Source organism: Fulmarus glacialis, unplaced genomic scaffold (genome assembly GCF_000690835.1).
Source record: "Fulmarus glacialis isolate BGI_N327 unplaced genomic scaffold, ASM69083v1 scaffold34480, whole genome shotgun sequence".
NCBI lineage: Eukaryota > Metazoa > Chordata > Aves > Procellariiformes > Procellariidae > Fulmarus > Fulmarus glacialis.
The window spans coordinates 1-10,656 of record NW_009186389.1 but is presented as its reverse complement, the minus strand read 5'-3'; the positions used below and the strand labels follow the sequence as shown (position 1 = coordinate 10,656).

Below are 10,656 nucleotides of genomic sequence, written 5' to 3'. Positions count from 1 at the left end.
GGGTGTTTTGCCTAGAAGGCTGCTCCTTGCTGGATAATCTTCCATGGAAAGTGGTGGAAATGCCACTTTCCAAAGTCCTTTGAAGCATTCGGGACAAAATCTGGAGGAAACGCAAAACAATCTTCCTTTGGCCCCCAGGAGGGAAGTGGGATGGATGGATGAAGCAGTTTTCATTCTAATTTCTGTGACAAAGGCTGGTGTGTTTGTCATTCCTTGCACAGTTTGTCCAAACCCCTTTTGATTTGTTTTCCTTTTTCTATCCCTCAGTCGTTCCTTCCGTTTACACCATTTACATGGGAAAAGATAAGTACGAAAGTAAGTACGTTAATGTAATGATGCCTAACTTAGATTTAGTTAGATTAGATTTAGATTTGTGGGGATTTAAGGTCATTTTGAAAGGATGTCTTTGTATGTGTTAATTGACTATATTGTTTGAAAACTTGTTCACCCTTGCAGGTGATTCCGACTTACCCCTCTGAAATCCACTGTGTTACTTTTAGTTAGGATAAATAAATTTTGTAAATCCTCTAGGCAGAGTGACTGCCTTCAAATACAAGTGAAAACTAAATTAACTGGAAAAAAAAAAAACTGTCTAGAGAAAAATACTGTTTGTCAGGTTGTGTTTGATAACTTTTTGCAAACCAACCTTTAGTTTCTCTGCTCAGTGTGTATTTTTCCCCTCTCCAGTGAGCATTCATACTCCGTAGGTTTCCCATGCCCGTCCTTTCCCTCACGGTGAAGGTTACAGTTCTCTGCGCCTCCTGTTTCCACAGCAGTAGTTGATGTGAAACCCAGGGTGTCTCACTCCAAAGGAAAAGTAGTTGAAGACTTGCCCTGAAAGTCTCCCCCCATCAGTCTGGTGTTTGAAGAAATATATTTTCACTTAAAAATTTCAAAATTATGTGATGGAGTTGTTCCTGGCGTACCTGTTTCTGCCATACCTGTGAGCAGGCAGGTGCAGCGTTGAAGCCCTTTTCTATTTCTGCTCGATCGCTGCACAGTGGCTGACCGACAGCGGAGGGTTCCTGCTCTTGTCAGGTAGTTTGATTTCTTGTTGATGAGGTCCTGGGCTTTGCTCATTAATGTTTTTATTCCTACAGATGAAGACCTAATAAAGTATGGCTGGCCTGAAGATATCTGGTAGGTACTCAAACTTGCTGAAACAAGTTGCCTTTCGTTGTGCAGCTGAGTCGAGTGATTGTAACAACCCTCTCCCTTCCACAGAGTCTCTTTTTTCCAAGGCCACTTAGCAGTTTAAATGCAATCCCAGGGTGGAGGTGGGTTGCAGCAGACCCAAGTGCAGCTGTTGGGACCCTGTTGGTTCTGAATTCATTCCCCTGTATCTCCCCCTTCATCCCCCGCTTTGTTCATCATAAGAGCTGGCCCCTTTGTGAAGCTTTTTGGGGTTTATCTGTGCAGGGAGGGGCTGGAGTAGCGATAACTCCATACATGGATATTTGTGTTTCAGAATATAGGTGCTGGCTAGTGTGTTTGGGAAATGGGCAGAGTTAAGCGAGAAGGGCAGCTTGGTATTTGTGAGAGAGCATCTCCTGAGTCAAGCAAGTCCTGGGAATCCCCATGCACGGACAAGCAAAGCCAAAAGACTAACAGAGGATAAGGAGAGTGGAGGTACCAAGGTGTGAAATCATGGAGCAGTCAGACAGGGCCTGGGGATGGAGCCAGAAGTTTTTTGAGCTATGGTAAATGCTGTGCCTGGAAAAAACTGTTGTCTCCCAGTGCCTTTTCCTCTGTGTGTGCTTCGTGTCCCCCCTGTGTGCGCTGTGGGCGAGTGCTGGCCTGTCCTGTAAAACAGCCGTTGCTGTCTCGGGAGCTGGAGTCGGTGAGCAGGAGCAGAGGAGTTTGACATTTTGACTCCTGTTGGGTGACAGCCGTGGCCAGGCAGGCAAAAGGAAGCGCTCTGACATGTCTCAATTGGTTTTGGTTCGGAAGAGAAAAACAAGAAACGGGGAGTCCCCAGTCCTTCTAGCAGCAATTGGTGGCATCTTTGCTGGCTGGAGTAGTCCATAAACTTTCCAGACTGATAAGGTTTTTGAGATTTTTGGGAAGGAGTTTGCTTGCTTTCAGGCAGTATCGCACAGGCCAGATGTATCGCAGTTGCTGCCCTCTCCTTTGCTAACAGCTTCTGACAAGAATCACCACGTGGATTGTGCTCCTTCTTGCTCTTCAGGGTGGCCTTTGCCAGGATGAGCTGAGGTGTCTTGGTAGAACTGGAGGTTCAATAGGTGGTAGCTAACATGCCCCGTAGAGGATGTTTTGTCAGCAGTCAGCTAACTGGCAAGGGGGTATTTTTTCCTTTCTAGCAGAAGAGATTGTACTTCAGCTGAATAATGCTTTGTAGTAGCAGTATCACATTCATTTTCTGTCTCATGTTTGTCCTATCACTACATAATTTAAGGTATGTCTATACTGTTACTTAGGAGTGACCTTGAGATTCATCCTCAAATTGCCTGAACCATGAAAGTTGTCTTTCCCCATCTCTTTCGTATATTGTAGCTCACACCAACATCATCGATGTTGTTTTTTTCATATCCTAGTGCCATCTCAACAAAATATCATAGGTCCTCTTGCGGTGGCCTCCTGGGAATTGTTCTCCTAATGATGTCTGGCACCCTTTAGACCTTTAGACCCCTCCTGCTTAAGAGGGGTCTAGTGGAATGAGGGTAGGGGGCTCAGGAGCTACAAGTGAGAGGTCGTATATTGGTGCTGGAGCGTTTTCTATCTTGCAGCAGGAAGGAGAAAGTCCCGTTATATTAAAAAGAAAGTGGTGGAAAGAAAGGTTGGGAGGTGACATGAGATCAGTTCCTCCCCTCTGTCCTTGGAAGATTGCAGGGTTGGAGTGAGTGTCGATCAGGACAGGGCTTAAAAAAATAGGTGATCATGGTAAAAACACCGTCAAGTTACAAGAGGTCTGGAGAAGGGCAGCTGGAGCTGTGAAGGAGGTGAACAGCCGTGCTGTAAGGAGGGACTGGAGAGGAGAGCGCTCTTCAGTCTGGCGGGGAGAGGGCTGAGCGGGGGTGATCGGGGCTTATGAATGAAGTGAACGCAGAACTGGTGTTCACCTGCTGTCGGGACTGGTACCCACTGAAACCACTGGATCCGGGGCACTTCCCAGACAGCATCGCCGCTTCCTGCTGTTGGAGACAGAGCACTGGGCTCCAGGGACCATTCTACTGACCACTGAGAAAATGGGATTTTTTTTTTTTTTTTTTGCTCTGTGAGCTTCAGACCAGTCATGTAAGTGGTGTAACTAGCAGTGCCTGCTGCAGAGTTCACGAGTTTGCTGTTTCTCTTAAGAATAAATAGGCAGACCAAAACACCACATGTGTAGGCTCATCCTGTGAGTGTTGCCTGCATGTGATATAGCATTTAAAAGAAAAAAAGAGAGGGAGAAAGGGTTGGGGTTTTTTTTCAGTCTCCCCTTGAGAGGACTGATGTTTCTTGAAGGATAGGCTCTGGCTCCCTTGCCTGCTTTTAAACACATATATCACGAACATTTCTATACTTTTGTTGTCCATGGAGGGGCTGTTTTGTCACTTGTCATTAGGGCAAATGCCCTAATGGGCCACAAAAATGATCAGGGGGATGGTACACCTCTCCTCTTAAGAAAGGCTGAGCGAGTTGGGGTTGTTCAGCCTGGAGAAAAGAAGGCTCCAGGGAGACCTTATTGCGGCCTTTCAGTACTTAAAGGGGGCTTATCAGAAAGATGGGGACAGACTTTTTTGTTGCAACAGGACAAGGGGGAATGGTTTTAAACTAAAAGAGGGGAGATTAGGGTATTTCTAGATAGAAGGAAGACATTGTTTACATGAGGGTGGTGAAACCCTGGCAGACGTTGCCCGGAGAGGTGGTGGATGCCCCATCCCTGGGAACATTCCAGGTCAGGTTGGACGGGGCTCTGAGCAACCTGGTCTAGTTGAAGATGTCCCTGCCCATGGCAAGGGGTTGGACTAGATGCCTTTAAAGGTCCCTTCCCACCCAAACCATTCTGTGATTCTATGATCGTTAGGAAGTAAATCTTTCAGAACAGATCACCATCTCTTATCCTCTGTTAAATGTGCTTTTTTTATTCTGTAGGTTTCATGTGGATAAGCTCTCTTCCGCGCATGTGTACCTTCGGTTACACAAGGTAATCCTGTGACACGTATATTTAAAAACACTAATATTCACCCGCATAAGAACTGCACGCGCCCGTTCTGCAAGTGATTCCTGCGCACAAGACCATCTTTGCTCACGTGCAAAGTCTGCAGGGCTCCCTCAGGGTGCAGGTAACCACCAGTGTGGTGAGATGAATTTACAGCCTCCATTACCAAATAACGTGGAGAGGAGCAGGAATTTTAATGTGGCCCAACAGAACAATTGGTTTCTGGCTTGACCCCAAGCGTGCGTCTAGGAACCATCACCGCACTAAAACGGGGAGAATACCTTTGAGAAAAGCAGGGTGCAAATCGCTTGCGGTGCTTCAAGCCTCTCCTTACAAATGCCACGGAAGACTCCAGTCTTGTAAAACATGGAGCGTAGAGGTCCTGGGTGTGTTTGCAGAGCATCGTGCCCTGCATCCCGGCCGTGGCGGGTCTTTGTGTGCTCGTCAGTCCCTACAGCCCCCCGCCGCGAGCCGCTCACCTTGCCTTGCTCTGTCACAGGGGCAGACGGTGGATGACATTCCTAAAGAAGTTTTGATAGACTGTGCCCATCTAGTGAAGGCGAATAGCATTCAAGGTAATACTGATTCCCGGGAGGTCGGTGTGAGGTGGCGAGTGTTTCTGGTCCGCACGAGCACATGTTTTTTGGATCAGACGTTTGTGACGTTTCTGCTGTGGTGCTCTCTGTTAAGCCTGTGCCTGCGGGTCTTACGGGAAGCAGATGTCGCTTGCAGCTGCTGGGGCTGCCCGTTATACTTTCGTAAAGAGGAATTTTAAATCTCTGAAATTCCCGTTTGTGCCTCCATGTGCTGTCTGAGCCAAGGAGGCCTTGCAGTCTCTTCTCTAACACCACCTTGGGGCCCCCTTCCATAGTAATCGCTCTTCTGGCAAAGACAGTCTCCATCTGGAGTTCGTTAACGCTGCTGCAGCGCTCGTGTTACTGCAGAAAATGATGTCGTGGTGTTCTTCCGTTTCACTGTAACACTGGAAGGACTTCTCCGTTTTCTTCTTTCTTGCCTAGCTAGTAATGTTTGTGACAAGAATAACTGCCAGTTTCCATGCGCATGGAAGACTTTTAAGACCTCTTTCAGCAGAGAGAGAATTGAAATGTTTCCCTCCTTTCTTTCTCCCCTGCTTCCTAGGTTGCAAGATGAACAACGTCAACGTGGTGTACACGCCATGGACTAACCTGAAGAAGACTGCAGATATGGATGTGGGGCAGATCGGCTTTCACAGGCAGAAGGATGTAAGTGTTTGCTGCAAGCCAGTGACGGTGACCTGGTGGCAGACTGTAACGTTTCTGTGTTAGGAGCTGGGTGGATTGTCTTCAGCATTTGCCCTAAAGCCAGGGAATCATCCACTCCTGAAGGGTAAGAGAGATCCCAGGGGCGTGTTTGGACTTGCCTGAACGTCACCTGAAAATCCGTGGTTGAGGGTCAGCCTGTAGCAGATCCTGTACGGCATGTGTTTCCAAACTGCAGCACGGTGTAGCTGACGAGTCGTTGCTGATGCTGAATGCTATCATGTGTTAGTCTGTGCTATTCGCTTGAATTTATCTCCGCTGTAATAATCTCTTGTTACAGCTGAAGGGCCTGCATATGAGCAGTCACTTTAGATCACAGGCAGTAGTGTAATCACACGTCTGGAAGTGCTCGGGACTTGAACTCGCTGTGCAAAGGAGGGCTGTGTGGGGTCCTGGAGGTGTCTGTCGCTGTGTTCGCTCTACTGTCTCTGCTCCAAGAGCTGTCTCACCCTGGTGCTGCCTCTGGATTTGTTAAACCTGTTAAAAGGCAGAGCTGCTTAGCTTTGGTGTAGGGTCAAGCCAGTGTACTAAGCTATTCCCAAGCCTGACCTAGTGTCCACAGATAATGTTATGCTTAAGTTGTAGTTATGTAGCTTGGCTGCTGGGAGAGAAGGCTCTCTAGAGGCGTGGTTGTTTGACTAAAACAGGTCTGTACCAGGGCAAGAAATGCTAAAAACCCTGCAGTCAACAAGCAGCACGTGAGCTTCTCTTCCCAAAACGGTCTGCAGAGACCTCCTGCCACCTCTTCAGGAATCGGCAGAGACCGGTTCTTGTCTCTTGGCCTCCTTGTTGAGGCATGTGCCAAGAAACAAAATTAGTAATGCTTATGTACTTAGCAATGCTTATGCTTATTAGCTATGTGCTTCTGAGTGTTGGGAGTGGGCCTCTTTTTGCTGTTACACAACCTGCTGAATAGGCCTCGGTGGCAGTGATTTTCCTTAGCATCTGTTTTTGTGGGATTCAGCCATGTGTAAAGTGGGAATAGGGTGTTTTCTTTCCGTTGAGAAAGTGCCAGAATAAAAGTATTTTTTTATAAGGATCACAGTTCTTTGCACTCCAAAGGTGAAAATGCTGACAGTGGAGAAGAAGGTGAATGAGATCCTGAACCGGCTAGAGAAGACAAAAGTGGAGCGCTTCCCAGACCTGGCTGCTGAGAAGGAAGCCCGGGACAGAGAGGAGAGAAATGAGAAAAAAGCCCAGATCCAAGAGATGAAGCGGAAGGAAAAGGAAGAGATGAAGAAGAAGAAAGAGCTGGAAGAACTTAGGTAAGTAATAAATTGTAGTGCCAGCTTCTAACTTCTGCAGTTTTCATCGGCACTGGGAGAGTCACGGGTCAGCACGGTTCTGTTTAATAGTCGGCCCGGTGTTACTCAGTGTTCAGCTGACCTGCTCTGGCATAGACGACTGCATGGCCCAGTGATTTCCTTTGTCTTTAGAATAAGTGCATTTTCCCCATTTCTCCTAAAATAAACCTGGCTGTTAAACCATTGTTAAAAGAAAGGACTGTGTCTTTTCAAACCTGTCCCTAACTTGGGTGAAATTGGGCAAGCCGCTTGGCGTGCTCTGTCGTTGGGATGGGAGCAATTGCTTCCAGCTTTGCGCGAGCCTTGGAAAGCGCTCAGCCTTCGCTAGCGCTCTTAAGCTTCCTCTTGCATCACTGATGTTAACTAAAACATGTGTGAATCCTCAATCACACGCTCCTTTAAACACAGAATGAGGGATGGTGTTTTGAAATGTCATATTGACCTTTCTGTCCATGCATGTTTGAGCTTGTTCCTTAGTACTGACGGCCCCGTACAGCACTGAACGTTTCCGCTGGCTGGCCCCAAAAGCTCACTTTTAAGCTTTAGTAAGTCGTGTTTATCTGTAAATGACGGTGAAACCGGAATTTGAAAAACTCCGTGATTTCCTGAGTAATTTAACACACGGAGAGCTCAGAAAGGAGAGCTTAGAGAAGCAAACTAAACTGAGGAGAAGTCACCAGCAGGCATGTCTGTGCTACAGAGTAAGGGGTCTGCCTGCTTACTTAAACTTGCCCCAGAGCTGCCTCTTGGCCATCCCCCAAAGTAAAGGATTTTCTACCTCCTGGGGTGATCTGACTGGTAGTTCCTGAACAGTGCTGTGGAGGAGCAGTCTGCATAGCGCCTGGGCTTTCGCCGGTTGTTTTAACTAGCCAAAGAGTATGAGATAAGCAAATACTTGTCTAGCCTGCCTGAGTTCAGAAAGGAAAAAAAATTGTTTTTCTGGTACTTGGTCCTGTTTTATCAAAACGCTTCTCTGTTGATGGGTTTTGAAAACATATCATGCAAAATAATGTGATTTCCCTTCCAGGAGCTACTCATCATTAATGAAGGCTGAGAACATGTCCTCCAATCAGGTAAGAGCTGGCTGATGCCCACAGAAACCTTTCAGAGACGGCTGAAATTCAATGCGGGATCGTGATGGTACAGCTCCCGCATTGCAGTCTGGTTTTGGCGACTCCTGCATGACGGAGCACATCTCCGTCACCCCTTCTGGGTGAAGGACGTTGCCACTCTTCTCTGCTTTCTGAGAGGGCCCTATTGCTTGTGTGTCAGCCAGGTGGAGCCTGTGCTGCTGGAAATGTGTCCCCTTCCCACCCAAGTGAAAGAACAGGTAGAGCTTTAAGTGGGGCACCAGACTTGACTCTCCTTGTGAGCTGTTTGGGCATAACCTGGCTCATGAGCAGAGGAGGTATCCCCAATGGCAACCATGACCTGCATATGCCACCTTGTTACTTCAAGGGAGGGGGAAAATGCACATTTTTAACAAGAAATAAACCGAAGGCGTATGGACAACAGTTTGGGGAGGGATGAACGTAGGTGCTGAGGGGCAGAAGAAGAAGCTCGAAGGGATGTGCCTGCAGAGAGCAGGTGTCAGCCCGGGGACTGGAGCAGTATAACATGGCTGCAGTCTGACGTGGAAGAGGAGCCAAAGCGGAGAGGAGGACAGGCCAGCAGGAGGGAAATGAGGAGGTGGATCGCAGGAGGGCTGGGGGCTGAAGTTCAGAAGAGGTCCTGACGTGCACTGGATGCACCTGTGCTTTGCCTGAGGTCTGGCATGTCTGCAGCTTCCTCCTTGGTGGGACCTTGGGCAAACTGATCTTGAAGCTCCTCTGAGTGACCCTCAGCTTAAAATCCACCTTTTGCATCCTCGTCCCTGACTAACTGTTTAGAGTGTGTGGTTTTCAAGAATTCTCGATCTCCCTCCTGGTTGGTATGCAGATCCCCTTTGAAACTTGAACTGGGTTGAAGTATGAGCGTCTCCTGACACGCAGGAGCAGGCTGTCCCCATGTAGTGACACTTGCCAGGGAGAGGCACGGTGGAAATGCTGTACAGGGGGTCTCCTCCTCTCAGCACCTGACCCCCACGTGATGCCGGACTGCTTTCCTTCTCCCGCGTTGGAAAGAAGCTCAGGTTGTGATATGGCGATGGTCCACGAGGCTGCTTGGTGAGAGCCTGGTCCCTGGTTCCTCCCAGGTCACAGCCCATGGGCTGCAGTTTCGGGAAAGGGATGCATCACAGAGACAGCAAATAGTCACCGCTGTTTCTCAACGCAGAGCCTCACACAGGGCTGTTCCCGCTCCAGAGCTGCTGTTATGCGTCTGTTTGGTCTGATTTCATGGTGTTTGTACTGAAATGGCAGGAAACCCGAATAAATGGCAATTCCTGCTGAATGCACCATTTCACCATTTTCCGTTTTAATGTGCACAATGATCCTGATTTGTCTTTCTTCCCACAGGATGGCAACGATTCAGATGACTTTATGTAAATAAAGTCTCTCTCCTTTCTCAATCATGAGGTGGTTTGGGATGTCTTAATATGTCACCATCGCTAAGAATGCCAAAAAAAACCCAAAAAAGTGAACTCTGACTCCATTTCTTCAGAACCTGGTTGGTTCTCCTGGCAGCCTGACCAGCTCTGTGCCATGGACAACTTCTGAAGGGAGAAGATCTATATGTCTGCACATACATCTCGTTTTTTCAGGGACATGGGTGGAAGGAAGCAGAACTGACTTTCAGTTCTATAAAGACAATGATATTTATTCTAGAGAAGGGGTTGGTGTAGCTTTTAATCCAACGAGATTTAAAGAAAAGAAAACAAATCGTGCTGTCTCACCGCTGTCCCGGCGGCGGAGCGTCTCAGAAACGGCTGCCATTAACTCGCTGTCACTGGTATGTACGCGAGCCCGAACGTGACGCTGCTGTCTGCATAACTCTTCTCTTCATGCTGGCGATGGTCAGCAAAGCTGGGGGATCCCTCTACAATTGGGGGGTGTAAATTTGGAGCAGCTCACAGCTGCTTTGCAGACCTCCCCGGCCCTTGCTGGCACTAAATCTGGTGGCTCCTCATTAAATACAGAGCTACATACGATGAAGACTGAGCTCGGCTGATGTTGCAGCCTACTTGAGCGCATGACCACAGGCTGTGATACGTGCCTTCAGAACAGAGTAAGAATAGCCCCACGGTGTATTTTCTTTTAAATTATGCTTGATTCCTGGGCTGTTCCTTGGAAACCTTCTCTGGAGAGAGAAGTTTGTGAAGAAGAGTTGAGTTTTGCACAGCGTCTACGCCTGTCCAGGCCAGAGCTCTTGCCTGAACGCTCTGTAAGGTTTTGTGAATAAGTCTGTACGAAACGGTCATGGTAAACCTTGCACCCCTGTACATATGTCACGATTAAATTCATACCATGCTGGTGAAACATGCTGCTGGGGGGGAGTCGCCTGGTGTGCTGGCACCTCGGAGAAGGAGCGGAGCTGCGAGGGTCCGCGGAGTTGCTCCTAGGCAGCAGAAAGCCATGCAGAGCGTGGCCGTGCTGGGGGGGGACAGCAAAAGTCTACGAGGTTTTGGGGTGCATCTCCAGATGTTGCAAACTTGCCTGCAGCCTCCATGCTGGTGAAACATGCTGCTGGGGGGGAGTCGCCTGGTGTGCTGGCACCTCGGAGAAGGAGCGGAGCTGCGAGGGTCCGCGGAGTTGCTCCTAGGCAGCAGAAAGCCATGCAGAGCGTGGCCGTGCTGGGGGGGGACAGCAAAAGTCTACGAGGTTTTGGGGTGCATCTCCAGATGTTGCAAACTTGCCTGCAGCCTCAGCACGGCGGGAGCCGGGGGAAGAGGATCCTCCATCTCTGGCCTTGCTTCTCCCTAGTGCAAAGCGAGGATGTCTCCCGGTGCCGG

The 10,656-nt window shown here is 48.6% G+C and overlaps 1 protein-coding gene across 1 annotated transcript; it reads left to right on the top strand.

The window, feature by feature from the left end:
• Nucleotides 1-272: 272 nt before the first annotated feature.
• CCDC25 (coiled-coil domain containing 25) lies at nucleotides 273-9,532 on the top strand. The gene is made up of 8 exons (XM_009587716.1): nucleotides 273-315; nucleotides 1,101-1,140; nucleotides 4,096-4,147; nucleotides 4,662-4,737; nucleotides 5,303-5,406; nucleotides 6,526-6,728; nucleotides 7,795-7,840; nucleotides 9,224-9,532. The coding sequence occupies exons 1-8, from the start codon at nucleotides 294-296 to the stop codon at nucleotides 9,251-9,253; spliced, it is 573 nt and encodes a 190-aa protein (XP_009586011.1). The 5' UTR covers nucleotides 273-293; the 3' UTR covers nucleotides 9,254-9,532.
• Nucleotides 9,533-10,656: the final 1,124 nt, after the last annotated feature.